The sequence below is a fragment of the Chroicocephalus ridibundus genome, chromosome 1 (genome assembly GCF_963924245.1).
Source record: "Chroicocephalus ridibundus chromosome 1, bChrRid1.1, whole genome shotgun sequence".
NCBI lineage: Eukaryota > Metazoa > Chordata > Aves > Charadriiformes > Laridae > Chroicocephalus > Chroicocephalus ridibundus.
In genome coordinates this window covers 33,379,220-33,404,581 of record NC_086284.1, presented here as the reverse complement: position 1 = coordinate 33,404,581, position 25,362 = coordinate 33,379,220, and the positions used below count along the sequence as shown (strand labels likewise).

General features: G+C 39.4%; 1 protein-coding gene across 10 annotated transcripts in view; it reads left to right on the top strand.

Annotated features, from left to right (window-relative positions):
• Positions 1 to 25,362, top strand: part of FNDC3A (fibronectin type III domain containing 3A) — a 123,226-nt gene that overhangs the window by 82,052 nt on the left and 15,812 nt on the right. For all 10 annotated transcript variants that reach the window (XM_063334337.1, XM_063334347.1, XM_063334359.1 and 7 more), the window contains 11 exons: positions 3,971 to 4,128; positions 5,319 to 5,378; positions 7,752 to 7,890; positions 8,521 to 8,574; positions 9,191 to 9,315; positions 13,483 to 13,657; positions 14,296 to 14,382; positions 19,969 to 20,107; positions 21,841 to 21,909; positions 23,258 to 23,376; positions 25,256 to 25,361. In XM_063334337.1, coding sequence (XP_063190407.1) covers positions 3,971 to 4,128; positions 5,319 to 5,378; positions 7,752 to 7,890; positions 8,521 to 8,574; positions 9,191 to 9,315; positions 13,483 to 13,657; positions 14,296 to 14,382; positions 19,969 to 20,107; positions 21,841 to 21,909; positions 23,258 to 23,376; positions 25,256 to 25,361 — 1,231 coding nt within the window. The remainder of the gene's footprint in view (positions 1 to 3,970; positions 4,129 to 5,318; positions 5,379 to 7,751; positions 7,891 to 8,520; positions 8,575 to 9,190; positions 9,316 to 13,482; positions 13,658 to 14,295; positions 14,383 to 19,968; positions 20,108 to 21,840; positions 21,910 to 23,257; positions 23,377 to 25,255; position 25,362) is intronic.

The following is a 25,362-nucleotide window of genomic DNA, read 5'->3' as shown; positions in this document are numbered from 1 at the left end:
AGTACCAAATGTTTTATAAATGAGTTGACGAGGACTTAAATTACATTCTCTGATTCTCTCTTGTCAGTGCTTGCAGCTCTGATTTTTTATTTTTTTTAGCAACTGAGACTAGTTGAAAATACTCATACACCTATATGTGTATTCACCTATAGGTGAATTTACTGAAAAGCTTCAGAACTTACAAAGTATGTAACATAGGTCCAGAAGAAAACCCTTGGTGTTACTTAGTTCCGCCCCTACTGCCTGTTCTTTTTGTCTTATTACTGACCCCTCACATACAAGCTGTATTTCTGGGGACCCCACAGTCCCCCACCCCCATTCGCTGGGGTGGCAGAAACAGAGAAGGGAGCAGCTTCGGGGGGATTCAGGTGTATGAGGCACAGGGTTGGGCATTATATGGTTTATCACACAGCACTCAGATTCACTGGGCACCATCTGCTGGTCCCAGTAACTTTGGTGTAGGTTGTAAATTTTCTAATCCAGCAACAGGGTTACATAAGATGGATCCGGATTTCTGCCTCACTGGAAATGCAGGATGGAAATAACTGTATATATAACTATATATACCTATATACATATATCACTATATATATAACTCTATATATATGTATGTATGTATCTATCTATCTGTCTGTCTGTCTATCTATCTATCTATCTATCTATCTGTCTTTTGCCTTTAATCCTGTTAGCTGCTTTTGTTTCATTGGAACTTTTGACTTGCCTTGTAAATTCTGGTCAATTGTAGGTTATTTGCTTAACATATACCTTTCTTTTCTCCATGTGCATATGCGTGCATGTGTATGTGTAGAGAATTCATAAAGGTTTTTATACATTACAGCTTTTTATGCACCATAACTATGTCCTTAACCCCCAGCTTCTGTGAATACCTTTCGCTTTACGTTTCTGGTGTTCAGTTCCATTGACTTGCTTTGGCAAATTGGCCACAGCAAAGCTTCAGCTCTTCATAGTATTCTTTAGTCACATACTCTGTTTACACAAAGTAAAACAACCAGAACAACCTACCTAGCCACTGTTTTTTAGCTTGGTACACAATTCTGCTTCATTGTGTTACGGTTACTGTGTTAGTAGTTGTCATCTATTATTTTAGAAGTGTTATGGTAGGTTTATGAGGTTTATGTGAATTGACCAACAAACATTGTCCTGGGAGAGTAACTCGGGAGAACAGTTTTTCATCCAGTCAGTGACTTAAAGAACATTTCATCCTGTTCTCTGTTGACGCTTGTTGGTATGTAATGATTTCCACTAATACTCTGGTTTTAATGTTACTAGTCAAAGTGCTCTTACTCTGTAGTCTGTAACGTTGTCTTTGATCTCCCTCCTACTCTTCCTGCGCTGTCTGTACTGAACAGTTGAAACCTCTAATCTTTTAATGTTCCAGTAAGATGTAATGCCACCTTTCACTCATACCAACCACATTGCTTCTCTGGTGTGAAAGAAGATAGACAAACTAAGGTGTATGAAGAAATGTAATCTGACAAGTGTATAAGGCAGTTTGGCATTAGGAAAGTGTTAGATGGGATGTTATGTTTAGTTCTGGGCAAAGCACTAAGGTAATGAAACAGCAGGAGATAAGGAGAACGGTGAGAATGATCAGAGACTTAGGTAAGTGAGGGGAGGCACGAATGCTAACAGTCTTCAAATATGTAAGAAACAACTGCAGAAAAGAAGGGAAGATATAAAGTTCAACTCCATGGTGCCTAGGACTAGTAGGCTTAGCTGGGTAGTAAGAGAGGTACTGCCTGGGCATTAGGAAAAAAATGTCAACTGTTAATGTAGCTAAACAAAGGAATAAATCATTTTACAGTAGACCCACTAGTCCTGGAGCACAGTAGATCCTCCAGGAATCTACGCTACTTTCCTTCAGTATCCCCTGCTGCCTTCTGCAACCCAGGAGGGAGGGATTAAGATTGCCTGAGAGGGAGCTTTTACCACCCCAGATGCTTCCCACAACTTCAAAAACTGCTAGAATTGTACTGAGGTGGTTGTAGTTAGCGTAGTTTGTGACTGCATCAAGAGTATAGTGTAATTTCTCTTACCAAACTTTCAGTTGTGTTTCCAAGAACTTCAGTGAGTCGTCTTAGCATTTGATCCCTTTCAGGATGTGATGTATAGCCCTGTTAGCATTTAAGGGCTAAGTGACCTTATTTCCAAGACATAAAAGCTCATCGTGTTTGATTTTTCTTCCTTTCTGTTTCTCTGTTATCAGTAAGTCATCTGCTCTCTGCTTCGGTTCTCAAAGTTGGCCTGTTCTGGTTTTTAGTTCAGCATATTATAGCGATTTAAGAGCACCGGTTGTGAAGATAGCATTTTGACTCTGGTAATAGATTTCCAAAAGTAATTATTCACAAAATAGATATATATTAAAGTCATATTGTAAAACTAGTCATTTCATCTAATGAAATGTGTTTTCAGTTCTCTTATGAAATGATTGGAAATAGCAGACAGGTGGAACATATAAACCACAATAGCAGACGTGCAATATTAATAAACACCCACAAATTTCTAGACTTCCTTCTATAACGGATCCTAAAAAGTCATCATTACATGCACACACCCGTGCACTCACCTACAGAAATAGGAGCATCCCCAGCCCCTTGCAGGACCTGTGGGTTTCGCGCAGCACCTACTCTTGTGGGAGTGTGGGTGCCTGTAACCGCACATCTCCTTCGGGAAACGTGGGTGCTTTAGCTTCGCATTTAACTCCGTTATTCCCTAAAATCTGTTGTTCCCTCCAATCTGCTAATCCACAGGCCATTGAGAAAGCTCTCCACCAGGTGACTTGTGACCACTCGAGCTATGGGTCCCTGCCTGCTGCACCCCAAACTGCTGTCGCACCAGCTGGGGTGCGATAACCCACGGCATCCATCAGGCCTGGATGGAGGCGGAAATGGTGGCAGGGCAATTTCTTGCACTCTCAGGCAAGGTTTTGATCATTGCTCTGTTCCACTCCAGCATCTTTTATCCTTGGTACGGATTTTCATGCTGCTTTTACACTTTTGAAGACAATTCCTTCTCCGTTTCAGTAGTCTCTTTGCGATTCCCCGCTTACCGTGTAATCCACCCGAGGGTCGCCACCTTTAGCAGCATGAGTCTGTTGAGGCAAAAGCTTCTCAGTCAGTTGGAGGTGTTTCTCTTATTTCTGAAACAGCAACTGCTGTTATCCAGGCCTTTTTGCAAATATATACATATATATATAGAGAGAGAGATATATATGCACGTGTATATAGGTATATGTACACAGACCTTGTGAGCATGCCTTCGTTGCAAGTGCCTGGGCTCAAAGTAGGTTACGTGTTTGTAATACTCCGTTCGCTAACAGAGTACTAAGTTACATCCTCAGGCAATTGTATCCCTATTAATTTCCTGATCAAAACCAATTTGTTGGGGTAGTTAACAACATGGGTCCTAATCTAATGCGAGAGTCTACTTGTCACAGTCATAATTAAATGCCCAAAGCAGTTTCTTTATGTACCTGCTACAGTAATGCCAGTCATTTTGGAGAAATTCCTGAGCTTCTATATATTCCATATGAAAAACAAGTCAGCAAGAAAGTATTAAAAAAAAAAAATCATAGTCCCAGTCACGTAAAAAAAAGTCTGAAACATTGTCATTTAATAAAAGGACTGATTCACAATATGTGCTTGCCATCTCTTGTGCTTCATAAATGTTGCAGTCATTTTTATGTAGCCCACTAGGTGGCATTTGTTACTTAGAAATTTGTTACGTTCAGCCCTAGGCCTTCGCATTGCACTTTTCTCCTGACATTTCTCAGATTTCTAGCTTGATTTCATCTGTAAAAACTGATTAGTAGCTATTAGATCAGTATAAATACTGTGATATGATAATGCTATATGATTTTCTTCTCTTTTATTTGGTTCTACACGGCAAAGCAGCATTTATGTACAAATAACGTTTAAATGGCAGAGGTTTCAAAGTTGTGTTTCTACAGGTATCAGACATTCGGGCAAGAACAGCACTGCTTATGTGGTCCCCTCCATCCAGTGATACCAGAGAAGATGCTGACAAGAATGACATACCAGATGTTTATACTTACGAAGTAATGATTTCAAATACTGGAAAAGATGGAAAGTACAAAACTGTATACGTGTAGGTATTCATTATTTTTATTTAATTGCTGCTGCATTGAATTATGTGGCTTAGAATCTCATTAAAAATCTGCCTGTTGTCCAGAGATTAAGGTAATCAGCAGTTTTGTGCAAGTTCTCTTTAGAAACGAACTACTTTTTCAGTAGAGTTGGTTCTGTTTTATTACTGAAGTCTCTACCATCAATTAGAAATTAAAGACTTTGTTCTTAGATATTGGAACCGCGTTTTAATGTCACTTAGCTGTATTTCAACCAGCCGCACTAGAAACTATGGGTTCTCAATTGGTGAGATATACAAGTAGTGCGAAATACAAATTGTATTTGTAGTTATTTGCTTCAGCACATGCTTGTGCTCCCGTAAGGTTATCCCTCCCTTCCCTGAAAATGCTCTTGGTGAGAGACAGTTTTAAGATACGACATAAAGTAAGTAGATTCACACAGAACACAACTCTAGCAGCAGCAAAACAAATAAAACTCCTCAATTGTTTCATTCCTAATACAACGGCTTTCATTCGTTTTTTGGTAACTTGGAAAAATATAACAGAAAATTAACCTTTAAGGGTGTAGAGCTCTAATAATTATAAGTCTTTGTATTTAGCTACTTTATCTTAGTCACCTTCCTTGGATTTCTTAAGAAGCAGTACATGAATTGCAAGTTGGATATTGCTGTCCTAGAAGCTTAGAGGAAAAGAAATGAACTTTGCTAACTTAAGCTCATGTCAGTAAAATCAGACTAATAGATGTCACTGAGGTACCGTTTCTGTTTACTGGGCTCTAATAAGTACATATATGCAGTCATTTACAGTTTTAGATAATTGTTTTTGCAAGGCTGAACTGAGCTTCTAAAGGCCCCAGTACTTCGATGGTTTTTGTGTAATAAAATACACGCGTACACGTGCAGCTGATCTTACTGAGTAAAGAGGAAAATAATTATTCTTAAAAAACCCCAAACAAACAGAACAAAAAAAACCCCCAAATCACTGGGACAAAACAACAGGAATCAAAAGCAAGAACCCCCTAAAATTCAAAGATAAGTGCATTTTCACTTTAGTGTATTTAGCAACAGAAATAAACTGTTGGCAGATATATTTCTTAGAAGGAGTGTTAGGTGGATGAATTAGATGATGTATGTCTTTTTAAATGTATGGGATTCTGAAACAGTCTCTTAAACTAAATCATATCTCTTTCCAGTGGAGAAGAAAATAAAGTTACTGTAAATGATCTCAGGCCAGCAACTGATTACCATGCAAAGTGAGTATCTCCTTCTCTATTCATTAAATTCAGTGGAAATGTTTTAAAAGTTTTGTTGTATCTGTGTATTTGCATAAGTCGAGATTCTTTACCACATCTGACCCTCCTTTGAGCTACAAATCAACATTTTTGGCTTAGCTGAGCACAGAAAACAGAAAATTTTTGCGCCCCCATCCACCATCCATGCTCTTTACTTCTCATGTCGTGACATGAGCCGGTGACATTTTTCCGTCCTTTGAGCGAGGCACAGATGCTGCGTGCTTTCTCTGTTTCCCAGAGGCAGCAGAGGGAGGTAAGTGCATTGCAGAGGAACATGATCACTGCCGGCCACCTGAAGGGCAGGTTATGCTGCTTTCGCTTTGCTCCAGCAGGCTAGTAAATCTCACCTGTATGCATTACTAATTATGCCCCTAGCTCAATGTAATTTCTAGCAGAAATTGCTAATCTAACTTCTACCAGAATTTGAGGCTTCGCTGTGTCCTGCTGAAGAAATAGCTTAAGATTGAAAAGAGGTAGTTAGGGATTCTTCTTCCTTCCTTTTTTATGTATTGGAGGGTTGTTTTATCTCTTGTTTTAAAAAGAACCAGTATGAATACAGCAGTTTATAAATACATAACATTGTGAAGGCAGAAGTGAAGGCCACCTTAAAAGTACCGCCTTTTCAAGAAATAATTCCGAGTGGAGAGTGCACCTTTAGTAGTGACCGAACGTGCAGCGTGTGAAGGATTTGCCTTTTGACTGCGGAGAACCCCAAGTCTGTGTACTGACCAGGGAACCAATTTAGAGGCATCTGGTAGGAGGCACAGGGAACAGAAGTGTGTCTGAGTAAGGATCCAAGTGAGAAATGTTGTGCCTCTTCCCACATGAGCTTTAGAACATCAGCAGTGGGGAGGAGGAGGATTTCTATTGTGTAAGTCTTTTGATTAGCATTTGCTCAAATGGGAGAGCTGCGTTCCTGGTCTCAGTGTGAGGGGGTCTGTACCTCCTTGTGCTGTTTTCCAGGATATTGTCCCGATTACCAAACTGGAAGCAAAAGAGGGTTAGTCTGTTCTTCATCACGTGCCTCATTTAATTTGGGCCACTATATGGCCTGCAGCACAGGTTTGGGAGAAGGATGAATGATAAATTGACTCAAAGCTCTTCATATGCAAGTGTTTTTCCTGTGATTTTGTTCCTATTTTTTAGTAGAGTTTATGCACTTTACCCAAAGATGTTTAAGTTGAAAATGCCTGGAGCATAAGGGTCAGAGCCTAGGAATGCTTTTTTTTCCTGAATAAGTCCTTTTTTAGCAGGCTACATTCAGGTTCTTTCTTGCTTAATTCTGATAGAGGATGCATGGGAATAGATAACTTAGCCATCTAAGCTCTTCCTGAATGAGGAGTTAAAGTGAATTCTGCCAGTGCGAACACTGCCTAAAATCAGTGAAGACCAGAAAAGACTGAACTATGAAGATAACCGACAAATTACATATTTGCAAGTGTATGCAAGCACAAACAGCTTTGTGTGCAACATTAGTCACTGTTCACATGTGTCTCTCTCCCTGTTCATGAAGTCAACAAAGCCACATTTCTTTTGACTTGCTGTTTATATAACAAGAACATAAAAAGACTTTTACATCTTCATAAGCAGGCAACACAAGTCCTACACCAGTGGTCAGAGGAAAGGGGTTTTTGGGGGTTTTCGGTTTTTCTCTCGAAGGAACAGGTGAATCAGAAGAGGGTAATGTGCAGGTTCACCCAAGGAGGAGACAAGGCATAACTACACAGCTGAGGAGCGTGAGCAGGAGAGCAAGGGGGAGGCCAGATGGTAATCTTGTATTTAATTTTGGAGGAAAGCTATTAGAAAAACAAACCATTTCTCTTTGAGGCAGAAGCAAGAATTCACTCTTCAGAAGTACACAGGGAGTTAATTCCTAGCCTTCCTTTAAAGGAAAGGGTGAACAGACTCGGCAAGATCCTGAAGGAGTGCAGAAGGTACTCTGAAAAAGTATCAACAGCTTCATTGTGCTCATCTGACGAAAGCACTTGCAGAAGAGTAATTGGTCTTAATATCAATTAATATGTCTACAACAGATAATGAGCCTGCAAGATGTTACCATTATTTCCCAACCAAAGTAAAGCGAATAAGAGACAGATTTCAAATGTAATTGTGAGACTAAAGCTGACTGGTCGTGATGATGTACATCTGAAGTAAAGGTCTCTTCTTTTGCATTATTTTATTGACCAAGATGCTTCCACCAGTTATTTATTAATAACAGTGCTATTTTAATAATGAGACGGCAAGGCAGTAACTTACTTCTGAATACTCAGTTTTCTTTGGAAACTGTATATACAGATTTTCAAGCAAAATATTACTGGCTCTTTTCCACTTTAGAGTCCAAGTAGAATGCAACTGTGTAAAGGGGAGCCCTTCAGAAGCAGAGAGTTTTACCACAACGAGTTGTGAACCTGATACTCCAAATTTGCCCAGGATAACTAATCGGACCAAAAATTCTCTTACTTTGCAGTGGAAGGTAAGAATTGTTTTAAAACCTTTTAAATAAGTATTTTAAACTCTTCAGAATTGGTTTGGATTTGTCAGTTAAATGCCACTTAGTTGAAACGGAAAATTTTTCTCAAACATACTAATTTCAGTTACAGTTCCATGACCACAAATACATGTACTGGGTTAAATGTGGACTTCAGTAAAAAGAGAAGGATTCCCAGAAAAGCCTTTGTAGATGAAATTACTGAGTTCAAATGAGAGACGGTGGTTTGAGTTCCAGTCCCCTCTTGTAATGCGGAACCAATTCCTTTCTCTGTTATTGAACACAGGCTTGTTTGTGCAAAGCAAATGAAGTGGTCTGGAAAGACTGAGATTTAAGCAGAGCTGCAGTCTGGCGGCTCAGAAAAATATTGTCATTTTACACTGCTGGCCGAATACCTTTTCAAGGTCTAAATTAAAAAACAAAACCATAAACATGATACAAGCATTGACTGAACGGAGACTGAACTAGGACTATCTTGGCAAGCGAAACAATCTTATAAGGGGAGCATCATTTGTTCTCCACTGGCCTTATCATGATTTGACCTACACAAGCATTTTTTTCTTAAGTGGTCTTGTATCCAGTTAGAGCTCAAATTGCCTTCTTTTCCTGTTGCAGGCATCTTGTGATAATGGTTCTAAAATCCACAGTTACCTTTTGGAATGGGATGAAGTAAGCAAGTCGTTCTATTTTATTTTTAATTTTGTAGTGTTTTTAAAAAGTAGTTGTAAGTGACTGTGCACATCAAGCTGTGTGAAAATTAAGACTTGTGTCTAGAGGCATGTCACAAATATGTAATTCCTGAAGCAACTATGAAAGTACGGTTATTGCCCAATTTTTTTCTTCAGGAATATAAAATAATAGGATCTTAATTACATGATTCTGCTACTCTTAATAGTGGCTTTATCACTTGTAGTCCAATACTTCTTTCAAGAGCTGACACTAAAGGATTGTTTTCCTGTAATAGTCTTTCTTTTGTACAAAGGGGGTGGGTGGATCTACTATGCCCCCGCAAGCATCTTCCACGCCCTACCTGGACAGCTGTCCTGACATGGCAGAGCTGCAGAAACTTCATGGCTTTTTCCTTCCAACCCCGTGAAGCTGGGAAATGGAAATGAAGGAAAAAAGCTTCTATTTCAGTTTCATATACTACTACCTCACGATACGGGAGATTCTTGAGTTATGTTTCATTTCAAAAAATGAGCTTACTTCACGTTTGTGTGTTGCTTTAATAGATGGCTGCATGTATAATGGGGTGAAAAATTGTGATTAACTTATTCCTTTTTAGGGGAAAGGAAATGGAGAGTTTTGCCAGTGTTACTATGGCCAACAGAAGCAGTACAGGATTACTAAACTATCACCAGCAATGGGGTACACCTTTAGGCTAGCAGCCAAAAATGACATGGGAATGAGGTAAATATTACTATTTTGTACATAAATATGGAAAGCATGTATATGCATGTGTGTGCTTATTTAGGAAAAACACATGATGGCATTTAAAGAAACAAGTCTTTTGTCCAACTGGTATGAAATAGAATATAGAATAGTTCAGTTGGAAGGGACCTACAATTATCATCTAGTCCAACTGCATAGTTAATTCACGGTATGTGATCGGATTATTCAGTTTGCAGATAACCTGTGTACTACAAACCACTTGACCCTGCTTGAGCAGGGGAGGCTGGACAACATCACCTCCAGAGATCCCTTCCGATCTCAGCTGATCTGTGGTTCCCAGCATAATGTGTTCTGTCCAGGCATGGTATGACTACATACTACAACCACTACGTTATGTGCATACTCACCTTATAAATGCTACAAGTCTCGTCCCCTCTTAGAAGCAGATGGTACAGCTACTTCGGCCAGACTTAGCCTTATTTCCTGAACGGGCTGCTTAGACATTTGTGTAAGATCCTTCTAGAATGGGGAGCCCCAGCATGGCACAGACAACCCAGCTGCTCGCACGTGAAATCAGCGCAGGCTGTGCTAGTGTTTAGCTTCTGTCTTTGTCGACCTACGCTGACCACTGAAGTTGCTACCTTGAACGTGTCTCCTACTGCACGTACTTGCAGTAGAATTTTTGGCTAAGCACTACATTGTAGAGATTCACACATTCAGTGCAACTGTGGCTTTTGTGTCTGATATAATAAACACACTAAAATTCTGGGAATCATGCTAAAAGATAAGTGACTCAGCCTAAGGACCAGAAGGTAATAGTTTAAATGCTGCAGTGCTTGTGCTGCTGCAGTGCCAACCAGAGGGCACCTCCTACCATGCTCTCTGCTGCTCTTGGTTCCAGGCAGGTTTGACATGGTGCTAGATCTCAGGTAGCTCCTGAAGGTGGTGTAGCAATTTTCCAGGGCTTATCAGCTGTCCTTAAATGGAGAGTTTTAGTGGTGACAGTATAAAGAGGTGTCAGTAATTCTGCTGGAGCAGGAAGTAAGTCTGGCAGAACGCCCACTGCCACCTGTAGGTGTATCTGTATTGTGCTCTTTGCGGTGTCCCGTTATTCCGCTATGTCCCTTTATCTAAGGCCTCTGTTAGTCTCCTGTTACCCTGGGAAATGGACAGAATATGACATTACCATATCACTGAATTCTTTTGAAGTTCTAGATCTTATCATGAATGCTTAGGATATGTGGCTCTTACTTTTAATGGCTACTTTTCAGAAGTTATAGAGCACCAAACTTTGTTTTGAATTTTTGAACGAATCACATCTGACTTCAGAAGAGACTATAAATAAGAACTTGTTAAAAAAAAAATAAAAAAATTACTGTTTTCTCAAGTTATGCTTGCACTACTGGGTGCAGTAGCTCTTGGGGATGTTTCTTGGTCTTCAGGCAAAGCGAATAAACCTGGCTAATAGTCACACCACCAGGGCTCATCATCTCTAGAGCAGACTGCTGTGGTGTCCACACTACGTAGTAGCACTTGGACCTTGAGGTCCTATGTGGCATAAAGACAGGGCTTCTCTAGCCATCAGCCTAAAAATGCTATTTTGCATTTGTATTTTTAATTTGGTGTTTGAAATATTATGAGCATTGTGCTGCCGCTCACCAGAGTGCAGTTTTTATAGCATGAAATAAAGGATGTGTCTTTTGTGTCCTTCAGCGGGTGCAAGGAGGTTGTTGAGGGAGCAATGCCTGCTTGGACAGTGTTGAAGGACAGTGTAGAGAACAGGGAGCCAGACTTGGGGTTGTAATTCACGCTGGGCGGAAGAAACCTTCTGCAGAGTATTAAGTATGCAAAAACTACAGCTGGCTTAGGAGATCTGAGGTGTTTGTTGGGAGTTTTTGGAGAGTACTGAGGGAATGCGTTGCGTATGGTGCCTGTTCCTGTGTCTTTCCTTAGACACCTGCTTTGGGCTATTGTCAGAGGACAGTATAGTGGGCTAGAATGACTTTCAGTGTGCTCTGACACAGTCTTTATTATGTTACTGCCTTCTGGATGGTGTTTCTGGAATTAATTATTCTCTGAGTTGCTCCTGGACTTTGTCTTGATGAGATTTAGTTGGAACTGTTCAAAAAAATAAAAGGCAGGGAGTGAGCTGGCAGTTAAACAGGGTCCAGTGCTCAGGCTCCATTCCTGCTCCCCTTTTACGTCTGAGTGTAAATGTACCCTCTAGGAATACCGCACGTATTACAGATTGCTGCAGCGTAAGCTGGTAGAAGACACTGATCAATTAAGTACCCTTCTTAAACTAATCACGCCGAATAGATTTTTAAATCAATATTTCATGGCCTTGTAAAGATGCGCTTTATTGTCTTCATGGTATTATTTAATTAAGAATTCTCTTGAAATAATATTTATTAGGGTAGACTGCCTGATTATTCCTTATGAAGAATGTTGAGAACCTTAGGTATCTGGAGACAGAAATTTGTCTAAATAATTTTACCAACAAGAGCAGGTGTTTTATCTTTGAGTTACTCATATTTTTAAATTTAATTCTAACCACACATGAAAAAGTGTCTAAAGAAAACTGGAAAACTAAAATCTATTTAAAAGATAGACAGCATTATTGTACTTCTAATTTAATTGTTAAGAGTCATTCAAATGTAGAACTCTTAGTTGATTTCAGCGTATTCTGGAGTGGTTCAATCAAGTAAAGAGATTAAATCTGTTTAAGGTGTGGTGTTTTTTACCTTATATCTGCTTGTAAGGTGACTCCTTCAATAGTTCGTTGTGAATAGAGATAGGCTTAGTATTTGAGTTTTTGTCTAGTCTGTCTTCATGTGTTCTCTAGCCTGCCTATACGATGCTGAGATTTTTTTAGTAGATATATTGTATATATCACACCATCTTCATTTCAGAGATTTTCTTTCTTGTGACTTTTTGCAAGAAAAAGACTACTGTTCCCCCCCAAATTTAAGAAGTTTTCTCGTTTTGCACTTTTTCACTTCTTGCTTCACAATCTGTTTCGCAGTCTGCATGTCCACACAAAGTGTATGTCTGCTTTGGGTGCTTGTCAACACTCTTGATAATGTGTTGTCTGTATTGTTATTGTTATTACTATTGACAAAAAAACTTCAGAGCAGACCAAAATTTAAAACTTGTGTGTTATTATAATGTAGGTTGAGTAAGAGAGAAAGGAAAGTTGAGGTATTTATATTGAGATTTTTCAGGAAAGTCAGGTTCCAACACACAAGGTATTTAACTGGTACTGTTGTTTAAGCCATACAGAGAATTTTATTTTCAGGGCTTCCTGATGCTCACTTAGTTAATGCCTTGCTTTTTAGACTAAAATTACATCTTTGACATTGGTCTCATATGGTTGAAAAAATAAGAGTAACTCTTAAGCCTGTAAATGTTTCTTCAGATCTGATGTAGAAGCAGCAAATGCCAGCACAGAACAGGTGGGTTTTTTTTAGTCTAGTTGGATACATGACAGACCATCTGTGCAAACATAGTACCCATTTACTGACTTTTGCATCCCTCTGTCTCACAGTAGGTCCTTTAATGTAATTTATTTGTATTTTCACTTCAAGGCATATCTAAGTGTCATCAGATAAGGTTAACAGTTGTGTTAGGAGATTCACTGGTGTACACTCAACTTAATTTGTTCTGCAATAAGACTTACATATTGGCAACTCTTAAAGTAACTTAACATTGAATGAGGCTATTACTCTATTATTTTCTGAATCACTAGAGAAATTAGTACTTCACAGTCTACTTGAAGCACATAATTGCTGCCTGGGAAGCAAAATTTCTTCCCATATATGCTTTTATGTCTTCATGTTTTCATTTTGAATAGGAAGGGCACTCTAGTATTAGTACATTATTGCATGTAGAGCTCTGCTGTTTTAAAATAATGACTTAATATGAAAAAGCAAAACATTTCGGTCAGCAAAACGTTGTAATTATATCATACAAAGGAATCTTTCAGTTATGAACATGTTAACCTTGTTCAGATGTTTTGTTACCGACAGATTCATGGGCAAGTGAAGTCGTCTGCATATACCAGCTTGCAATTTCCAGTTGTGCATGTGTCCAAGAAACTGTCATAGCTGTATTTAGTAAGAATAATGTATTTCTAGGTATTCATTATTGTGTCTAGTTAGTTTACATACTGTCTGTTTTAAACAGTGGTTTTAGTGAAGAAGTCCTGTATCATACCTCAGGCACTGCCCCAACCGCACCAGCAAGTCCTTTGCTGATTAATGCTGGAGTTACTTGGTTATCCCTACAGTGGACAAAACCCTCAGGAACACCATCAGATGAAGGAATCTCGTATATATTAGAGATGGAGGATGAGAACTCAGTAAGTTTAGAATACTTGTTCTTGATAAGAAAAGAAACTACAATGTGTGTGTGTTACATTACTGTTTTAAGTGTAACAATGATTACTTTTGCTAGAATATTCTACAAGGAACTGTATTTTCTGAAATTAAGCTAATGACTTGTCATTGCTGTGACCAAGCCACATAGCTGTCTGCTTTTTATTGTGACAGTAATCATTATTAGCGTTATTAAGCCCCAATGCTGCAAAGACTTTTAAATTACTTTTAACTTTGTGAATTTGCGTGTGAAAGTTAAACGTTATAACAGCTGGATCAAAGTAATTGCATGATGCAGTGTGGTCCCTCTAGATGTCCTTTTAGCCTAACCACCTTTGTTTTAAAATGAGTCCTGTTCTACCCTTTGAAAGTGTGAGGTATAGTTTCTGTTGACACTGTATATGTTTTTCTTTACTGTTCTTTTTTCCTCTTGCGATTGGAGAATGGTTAATTAATTTCCCCCTCTCTAAATATCTTGTGTTTATCCAATGAAGGTGCACTTACTGCTTTGTTAGAGGAGCATAACAATTACGGTCTGAAACAGTAATTTATTTGTATGAAGTATGTTACATGGTCTGGGCTGCAAATATAATGTTTCCAGTAATGCTATTTAATTCTACAGGGATATGGTTTCAAGCCAAAATATGATGGTGACGACCTTACCTACACAGTGAAGAATTTGAGGCGTAGTACAAAATACAAGTTTAGGGTAAGATTTTTTTCATATATTTGGGTTGGTTTTTTTTTACCAGAGTAGCTTGAGATTGACTGAGAGGTGGGGAGGGCCTATTTTAAGGAAAACCAAATTTGATGCCAGTTTCTTAGAATGTCAGTCTCTTAAAACTGTCAGCCAAACGCCTGCTTCATTAATTGTCTCTGCAGAAGGAATAAGAACCTCTGCAAGGGCATAACACAGTTGCAGGTATCTTGAATTCCAGGTTATAAGTCAATATTCTTAGCAATTGGGTTTTTTTTATTTGTCGTCTTTGTTGCATATCCACAGGTAATATTAAATAGTGTAGCTACAGGGTTCTCTGATAGATTCTAAACACATTTGAAAGTGTTGGGGTAAGAAGCAACTTTGATCAAAAAAACATCTGTCAGTGCTAGCATAGCACTGAGCCCAAGTTAGTAAATCATTCATATTACCACTGTGCTGAGCCCATTCTAATAAATCTTGAGGGCTGAACTTGGTAGCTCATGATGAAGTCTGGCTTAACAGTGAGCTTTTGGGTGTGGTTAAAAGCAAAAAAGAAGCATACTGGCTATGGAAAGCTGTCCAAATAGCCATCAAGGACTACAAGAACCTTACTAGGATGTGCAGAGATACAGTCAGGAAGGATGAGGATCAGCTAGAACTGAAATTGGCCGAAGATGTCAAGAACAACAAGAGAAGGTTCTTCAGATATGTGAGCAGTAAGCAGAAGCACGGGGAAGTGCTTCTAACCCTAAACAGTGCAGGGAACCAAGTTACAAATACTGCCAATAAAGCAGAGGTTCTCAGTGCCTTCTTTGCCTCTGTCTTTACTGGCGTAACTGGACCCCAGATCACAGCATCAAGTAGCTATGACAAGGCATATGTCGACCCACCGGTGGTGGAGGAAGGGCCGGGCTGTGGCCTCTTGCAAGGGCTCAACCCACATCAATCTATGGGCCAGGTCAGAATCTACTCCAGGATGTTAAGAAAAGTGGCTGGCATTGTTGCAAGGCCACTGTCTATAATATTTGAAAAGTGATGGAAATCAGGGGATATCCCTGATGATTTGAAGAGGGCAAATGTTATACCCATCTACAAGAAGGGCCCAAAAGAGGACCCAGGGAACTACAGGCCCATTAGTCTTACTTCAGTCCCTGGGAAAGTAATGGAAGAGTTCTCCTAGAAGCTATTACAAGCCAAATGAAGTAGGTGATTGGGAAAAGCCTACACTAAAGGCAAATCATGCCTGACTAGCCTGATCACCTTCTACATCAAAGCAACACTTTCAGTTGGCCTGCGGAGAGCAGTGGATGTTGTTTACGTGGACTTCAGAAAAACATTCAATACTGTTTCCCACAGCCTTCTCCTGGACAAACCAGCAAGATGCAGACTGGCTGGGTGGTCTGTGAGATGAGTGAAAACTGGCCAACAGGCCACACTCAGAGGGTGGTGATCAATGTTTTTTACTCAGGCTGGCAGCCTGTTAGAAGTAGGATCCTCTAGGGATAAATACGAGGCCCCACACTGTTCACCTTCACAAATGATCTAGATGATGGGATTGAAAGCACCTTCACCAAGTTTGCTGGTGACACAAAACTGAGTGGTGAGATGGGCACATCAGAAGGGAAAGCCATCTTGCAGAGAGACCTGGACAGGCTGAAAGAGTGGGCTAGCAAGACCAGTATGAAGTTTACAAAAACAAGTGCAAAGTCCTGCAGCTGGGTTGGAATAACCAAAGAGCCCAGTATAGGCTAGGAGCAGCCTTGCTGGAAGGAACCTGGGGGTCCTGGTGGACAAACTGACTAGGAGCAGTGCAACATAGCAGCAACAAAGGCAAATTGGATCCGGGGCTGCATCCACAGGGGCATTACTAGCAGAGTTAATAGATGTGATTATTCCACTGTATTCAGCTGTTGTCAAGCCACACCTGGAGTACTGTGTCCAGTTCTGGTCCCCACAATTCAAAAAAGACAGACAGACTGGAAAGGGTCCAAAGGAGCGCCACAAAGATGATTGAAGGGCTGGAGAACCTGCCCTGTAAGGAAAGACTAAAGGCATTAGATCTTCCCTCCCTGGAGAAGAGAAGGCTCAGGGGGACCTCTTCACAAGGAGACACATGGAGAGGACAAGGGGCAATAGGTGCAAGTTGCACTGGGAGGAGTTTCATCTTGGCGTAAGAGAGAAATTTTTCACAGTAAGAACAGTCAATCACTGGAACAACCTCCCCAGGGACGTGATGGAGTCCCCACCAGGTGCTAGATAATCTCGTCTAGGCTTGCTTTTCCCTTAAAGGTTGGACTAGATGATCTTTCAGGTCCCTTCCAACCTGGGCTGTTGTGAATTCTAAGTCACTCTTGAACAGTTGCTCAGGTTTTGGAACAAAGCTAAAGGCATTTCCCACAGTATGAAGCAGAGTCAGAATAGTCTCATCTCCGTCTACAAGGGAAAAATGTCAATAGCTGTTGTCTTGCATGCACCTAAAACACAATTTCAAAAGGAAGAATTGGGAACTGCTGAAGAACAGCATCTCTTTGCAATATGAAAGGTAGCAGTTTACGGGTTGGTTTGGTTTGAGTTAATTGAGTTAATGATAGCAGATATTTTGCACTTGGCAATACGATTACTTTCTTAAGCAGAAAAGGTTATGATAGGGTTGAAACTTCCAGTACTTGGGGTTTTTTACATAATTTAATATTTAAATAATTTAAAATATACAGTGTATTCCAAGGACTGTACCAAGCTGGGGCTGTTATGGCCACACATGAACTTAAACTAAGGAACAGTTAATTACCTCGAAACTAGCTTTTACAGGACTTGATCATAGTCTTCCTTTGAAAGTAATCCTACACATTAATCCTACACATTATTAGTCAATATGTAGTTAACTTAAACATCCTAAGTTTCTCATTAAAATAAAAAAATCAATGTTTATACCCTATTTTTCCTAACAGTAAACAGAAGTCTCTGTCCACTCATTCACGGGGCATAAAGGAGAAACAAATGTTATGTTAATTAGGTCTTTAATTTTTATTATATGGGAAAAAGACTTAATTAGTAGTAATATTCCTTAAGGCTTTTGAAAGAAGCTTTATATCCATTGGAAACCTTATTATAATACGTAAATCCTAACTGTGCCTGTTTAACTTCATTTGTAAGGGCACAAAGACAACCAGATGATTGTTAATCTTGTAAACTGTATCGGGAGACTTAATGTCTGAGAGACATGTTAGCTCACATTTCCTTTTCTCAATCTGGACTAACATTACTGCTGTCATTTCAATTCTGCTCATTTTTAAAACATATAAAAGCCAAAATCCCTTTCTTTAGGTTGTTTAGTTTTTTGCTAGGAACAAATGAGAATACATAGTAAACTAACAGCAGACACAACCAGAAAGTTAAGAATAGCAGCAATTTGTTTTCCTAGAATCACAGAGGAGTCTAGGTTGGAAGGGACTTTTGGGCATCGTCTTGGTCAAACTTGTGTAGAAAGCAGGGACTTAGGTTAGGCAATTCAACTCTGTCCTAGCCCTGTCGAGCTGAGACTTTAGTATTTCCAGCAAGGGAGGTGCCACCACTTCTGTGGGCAGCCTGTTCTCATCGTGATTAATTTCTTTTCTTATATCCAGCCAGAATTCTCCCTAACGCACTTGCCCATTATCCGGTCATCACAGATCCTTGTGAGGAGAGTATCTTCACCTCTTTTGTAACTACCTTTTGGTTATTGGAAGACTGTGGTTAGATCTCCCCCCATGAAACTTCTTTTTTCTAGGCAGAGTAAACCAAGTTCTTCAACCTTTCTTTCTGTGTCAGGTTCTGTAACCCTCTAATCATGCTGGCCCTCTTCTGGGCTCTCTCCAGTTTGTCAGTGTTTCTCTTGAATTGGGAGGACCAAAACTGAACCTAGTATTCCAGGCCAAAAAGGGCTGAGTAAAGTGGCATAATCAGATCCCTTGTTCTGCTGGCTAAATTCTTGCTCATGCAGTCCATGAAACAATTCGCCTTTGCTACTCCAGGGTGCTTGGCTGATTCATTTGGCTTGCTCTCCACCAGGATCGCAAGGTCCTTCTCAGCAGAGCTGAAAAAAGAAAAGCTGACTAGCCAGTCAGACCCCAGACTGTACCACTGCTGGGATTATTCCATCCCAGGTGCAAGGCTTTACATTTACCTTTGTCAAAACTCACACAGTTCTTGCTGATGCAATCTTCCAGCCTGTCAAAGTCTGTCTGTATGGTGGCTCTTCCTTCCAGTGTCTCTGCTCCTAGTTTGGTGTCATATGCAAACCTGGGGAGGGTGCATTCATTCCTATCATCGACATCACTTCTAAAGATGCTGAATAGTACCTGACGTTGTATTGGCTGCTGAGGAAATCGAATCATGAGCAGCTGCCAATTTGCCTTTGAACCATTAACAGCCACCCTTTGAGCCTGGCATTCTACCAGGTTTTCCACACCCATCTTTTGGTCCATCTGTCCTGTCCGTATCTTACCAGCTTGTCTACATGGATGTTGTGGGAGACCATATCAAACTAAAATCAGGGTAGATGATGTCCACAGCCCTCCCTTCATCTGTTGAGTAAGTTGGTTCATTGTAGAAGGCATTCAGGTTGATTGAACGTGATTTACCCTTGATAAATCTAATCATCTTGTCCTTCATGTGTCTGTAAATTACTACCATGACAACCTTTGCCATAATTTTCCTTGGGACTGAAGAGTTTATCTCACCTTTGTTGTTGTTAATACAACTTACCCATGTAAACACTTTTTTATCTCTGAATGTATTTCCTTAAAAGAACGTACTATAGTAGCATGAGAGCTCTACTGGATTTATCCCAGTTATTCAAGTTTCTTTAGCAGTTGGTAGAGCATCACTTTTTGCTCTTAACTTTGTTACATTAAAATATTTTTACCTCAGTGGGAAGGGAATTGCAATTAAAATTTGAATACTTTTAAGTTCCTTCAGTGAAAGTTTAAAAGTGGCCTCTTTGCTGTATGTCTTTTTCATCCTTTGTTTCTATGCTTTTATAACGGTTTTTTCTCATGTGTATATCGTGTTATCAATAAATTGTGTAAGTCAAATAAAAAAGAGTTGTTCTTAGACCTGCCTAATTTCTGAGTATCTTAGATGGCTTTAAAAAAACGAGTTTTCAGATCCTTGACTTGAAATAAAGTGCCTTGTGCTATATTGAGCACCCACAGATGTCATCCTGATTGCCTTTTACACTCAGGCAACTCTTCAATGTCCTAAGTAGAAGCCTAACTTTATGCATCAACATTTGAAATTTGGGGGATGTGGAAGGTTATTTGATTTTTGAAATAATTTTTTATTATTTTTTTTTCAGGCTCACAATTACTAGGGTTTCTTTTTTTTGCTGTCAGTGTGCAGGAAACTTTAATTTCAGAACACTGATTTTCTAACTATGAGACTAATGAAAATGTAAAATGAAGGTATATAATAGCTTTAGTTCTTATCTGATAATTTATTATGTAGCTGTCTGTCAAAGCATACATATAAATTAATTTCACCGTACTATTAACAGTGAGTAGCATACCACTAACCAGTGCGTTTGTTCTGTTTATAATATTTTTTATATATTTGCAGGTCATTGCCTATAACTCAGAAGGGAAAAGCAGTCCAAGCGAGACAGTAGAATACATTACTTGTCCAGACAAGCCTGGAGTACCTTCAAAACCCATGGTGAAAGGAAAAATTCACGCACAGAGTTTTAAAATAATCTGGGGTAAGATTGTTGTCCAGCTCTGTTTAGAGTATGTTGTCTGTATTTTACGTATATATATAATAGTTCATATATATATATATTTGTATATAGAAGGCCAGGTTTTACTTCAGTAATACATCAGTCACTGAGTCATTATGATTTTCATGGAACTAAGAGAAAAATATTGATTAAAAATAGTTAGGGTGGCAGTATAATAGGAAGAATAATATATAAATTGTAATAGGGACTGTTATTGGAGGGGACTACAATAATTAAAAAAACAGGAATGTTAATTTGTGTACTAAGAAGATCTGTTTCTCTGGCACAAAAGGCAGATGCCCCCAAATTCTGGGGTTTTATCAAAAGAGAAGATCCAAGTTCAGCCTGTCTCTTCAAAGTGTTTGGTTTTGATGGGTAAATGTTTTTATTTGCTAAGGATCTTGAGAAACTTTTCTTTAGGCTCAGAGGTTTTTAGCCTTATGCTGTGAAATAGGAGAAGGTGACACAGTACTGTATGATGCAGTACTTTAGCAGAAAATCAGACAAAGGTTTTATTTATTGTCACAGGTAATTGAATTTCTTACCTATTTCTGTTTAATAGTGTATGCTAATTCTTTTGCATTAATAAGAAGAGTTACTTGTATAGAGTATAAGTAGTACTCAGCAAGTCTAGTCTTGCATCTTTATAGAGTGCTTTCTACATCAGGGCCTGATACTTGATCTTTTATGGATGATACATAATGTATGAAGTTATAAGAAATACCTGATTTGTAAATTGAAAACTATCTAAAATATCTATTCATATATAAGAACCTTCAGCAGTCATTATTTTGAACACTAATACTCTCTTTTCTTTTTTTTTAGTAAATGATAATTAATGTGATAATTTTATTTTTCACTTGGAGTAACTTGCTACCTTCCAACCACAAAAGTGCTTTGTGCCATAGAATAAGTCTCCTTTTATTTAGCAGGTGTGACATGATACGTAACCCTTGCCTAAGAGCCAACACCATGTCAGCCAGCACCTACACAATGTTATCTTATGGCAGCAGCACCCTTCTGCGTTGAAGTATCACGCTGTCTTTATATTTGTCCAAAATGTTGTTTTTCCACATTATTTTAATTCTCTTGTTCTCTTAAGTCAGCTCTGAGGAAGAGTAGTGGGTTTATATGTCAAAGATGGGTCTGTAGGTTCATGTCTTGTACATGAATATTGTACCAGGGAGGACAGTGCACTCAATTTCCAGTGATGCATTAAAAATTTAAGAGATTATGGTTTCAGTGTAGAACTCCTGACCTCTGTTCTCTCCCAAAATATTTAGGTTTTTGAAAGCCTGTCTTTAAATAATTTTGAAATATTCTTATATGCAAATCGGTATGATAATCTTTTCCCCTCCGCAGTCCAAATTACAGGACCATTAGGATCTATGTCCCTGAAACCATAATCAGGCAGCTTTCTACAGCACTTCAGACTGAGATGTTTGCTGTGGCATATGGCAGGTGCCTGGTTCACTTGTGACTCTTCATCTGTAGAGTGTAAAGTTGGGTTGTGAGCTGGTGGCCTTGCACAGTGGAGAACTTGAGTAATTTGTGGCTGTCCTGAACTCGGATGCTGTCGCTAGCTAGGCTGCTGTCTGTCTAAACAAGCACCCATCTCCAGTCAGCTGTTGGTTTTGCCTTTTGTAAATTCTCCCCAAAAGCTACAAAACCATTTAATTTACCTCGCTTAGTTGGAATATTGCTGGTTTTTATAGATCCGCCAAAAGACAATGGAGGAGCAGCAATAAATACATACGTTGTGGAAATGTCTGAAGGCTTAAATGGTAAGTATTTGGAGCATATGTTGGCATTCAGCTGTGTTCTTTTTTCTGCTTGTGTATGCCTGTGGGAAGAGTAAAATGTGTATTATGATAGGGAAAGTTACTGCAAGGGACTGCCATTAAAAAAATAGGGATCCAGATGCTTGTATACAAGACGTTCTTTTTCTCTGGCTTAGAAAGAAGATGCCACAAAAGTCTGTGTCAAAAGATGCTCCGTGTTTAACTGATTAATTAGGTGTATTCTGTTTTGGAAATGAAATGACACATTCCCGGCGTTGTAGGGCAAGAGGACAGGGCCACGAAGGTTTGTTGGATGTGTGACAGAGGAAAGAAAAACTAGTGCTCCATTTATCACTATTAAAAGTAGAACAGTGATGCAGTTGGGATGTCTCTGATACTTGCTTTTCTGTCCTTTCATACAGAAAGGAAATTAACAGTATTTCTAAACTGGACATAAAGCTATCCAGCTAAATTACTTAAAAATCTACACCTCTTAAGTAACCTTATTAAATTCAGAAACAGTCACACTGAGAATGAAAGTTTATACTTCTCCAGTGCTGTGTCAGATTAAGGCAGCGCACTGTCCCCCAGTTGTAATGGCAGCCCTGTCAGGGGTCTCAGCTGTGGTTCTTTTGAGAGTAAAGTCTATCACTTTTCTTACTCCATCGTGTGCCCATGTTAAGTCTCTTTTGGAATGACTTCCCTGAGGCTTTCACGCAGATGTAGTGAGCCGTGCGTTAACGTTTCATTGCCGGTCCTCTAAATTCTGTGATGTATTGAGTTGCTGGAGATTTAATTGAAAGTCCCCAGGTTCCCTGCTTAATCTCTTTAAAAAGAGAGAGAGAACGCTAAAGAGTATCTGGTTTAAGAATCTGGCTGAATAGCAAAGAATGAAATCAGTATTTCAGATGGTACTGGGCCATTCAGGAACACAGGAACAAGCTTTATCAACTGTAAACTGTAGTTACATTGTGCAAAATGAATGTAGTAATTAAAAGTTTCTTTTCCATACAAAATTTTTCTTTTGTATCTTTCTTATTTATTTGGTTCGGATGTTTGAATCTGCTGGCCCAGTAATAACTACTTCATTAAAAGTAAATTCTCCCCTAGTTAATGTGAATACCAAATAAGGAAGATATTTCACTAAACCAGATCTACACAAATTTACCTAGAAAACTGTCTTTATGAAGTGATTGGATCTTTTTCTGGGAAACTCAAAGCAAGCCTTATATTTTTTTGATAAACATCAGGCACATGCTTATTTAGTGAAGCTAGGATACCTGCTGTGGCTGGTACTGAAGAGTGGCAAATAACACCTTGCTTCATTGCACACTTATTTTTAACCTTTCAGGAAACAAATGGGACACAGTATACAGCGGAGCTGCGAGGGAACACGTGTGCGACCGACTAAATCCTGGCTGTTCCTATCGCTTACGTGTATATTGCGTTGGGGAAGGAGGACAAAGCATGGTAATATGAGCTAATATTTTTAGTAAATAAAATTTCTCTCTCTTTAAGAAAATCTGGTCCAGTAGTTAATAAGCAAATATTGTACAGAAGTGCCTAACAAAGTAGCCATAATTAGTACCTCAAAAAGGTTCCAGTATTGATGCACAGTGTTTCAAGTTTCTGCCCATTTTTTAAAGAAATCAATGTGAATATTCTTTTCAGCTACTGTATTCTGTTTAAAGTGCTTTTTCTTATTTACAGAAACTATGTCTTTTCCCGTGTGATATGTTGACAGAATGTCATTTCTTAAGGCCTAACCCAAGACAGCCGTGTCAGTTTAAGGTTTTCCGTGTGGTCGGTGGAGTACTGTGAGCAGCCGAGTCAGCCCAGCAGGCAGGGGAGGACAGAGTGTTTCCCCAGAGTTGTGCTCTGTAGTCTCTTCCCGTGCGGTCTCAGACACAGCAAGATGTTCACATTGCCCTGCTTTTCAGTATTGCCAAACAACTGGGTGTGCCCTACTGTGCTCTCGTATACATACACGTTACATACACGTTACGTACATGCACACTTGCACTGTCGCTTCTGTGGTGTAGTTCAGCCTCCAGTGCCAAGATGTCATGCTGTATTCTTCTCCCTTCTCCCCAGCAGCAAGTGTAACTGGGTCTCTACAGACTCCAGCGGGGCTTCACTGCTAAGCTGATCTGAAAATCTTAAAACCCTGCATCCTTGGTGTTTACCGTTTCTTCCCCAGCCCCTTTTACTATATGAAATCCATGCGTTTTTCCTCCACATAGAAGCCTCCTACAAAAATAGCCTTGCCCACAGCCACCTTGTTTAAGAATAAATCTGGACGCCTTCGGTGCTGGCTCTGCTGCAGTGCTTTCCCTCACGCCATTGCGGTTGTACAGGGGAAGAGGAAAGGCAGTATACTTCCCAGCACCTAACCACAACTGCCACCCCAATTAGTTTACAACAAACATTATTTGAGTACCAAAGAGAAGATAACTTTCAGAAAATTCTGATACTTTTCTGAAGGTGTCAGGAATCAACAAAAGAAGAGTGAAGAAAGAAGTAATGAAACTTTTCTGTAGCTTGTTGTGGACATAGGCCTCCTAGGAAACATTCTGCTTTTTAAGTGGCATCTGTTGTTCAGTGCAACAATACATTTCAAAGGAACTGAAAAGCAGCAGAGCTTCCACTCTCCTCTTTCTGGAACATATGTAGAAAGCAGTTGTGAAATGAGACTCTTAAGATGCATCTCTCGTGTAAACTAAAAGGCTTACCAACTTTGTATTTGTTCTGTATCGCACTGAAGCTAATAACCCCGCATTGTCTCTGACTCATCTCTGTCTGCATCCAGAATAGTCAATGCCATCTGCTGCGGGTGTATTTTTGCACGCACTTCGGATCAGAGGTGGAAGTTTGTTACACATTAAGTATGACTAAGCAATCAAAAAGTTGAAATCTCAATTTTTTTAATCTCTTCTGATTGACATCTCTGCCCAGAAACAAGTATACAACCCTTAGATTAAGGTTTTAGAAATCATTAAACTGCAGTTTGATGGAAAAGAGCATTTTACATTAAACAAGTCATATTTTAAGCATGTATACTAGGTTTGTACTGATACTTAAGTACTGTTTTTAATTCTACCCCTTGCATGTGTACCAAAACACAAAACCAAAGGTTAATTACGCATTTTGTATTGTTACTGTAGCATGTTTTATATAGGCATTATGAGAAAAATGCACCAGATCACTTAAGCATCTTGATGTATTTGAGGATGTAGTTCAAAAAATGGAAGATCCTGTTTCTGACTCGAGTATTTGCCTTTACTTGTGGCATAATTGGTAGTGCTTGTTTTGGCCTAGATGACTTCATTAATCTCTCTTTCCTTTGTAGGCATCTGATTCTTTACTGGTGCAGACACCAGCAGTGGTTCCTGGTCCATGCCAGCCTCCAAGGCTACAGGGTAGACCAAGAGCAAGAGAAATTCAGCTGCGCTGGGG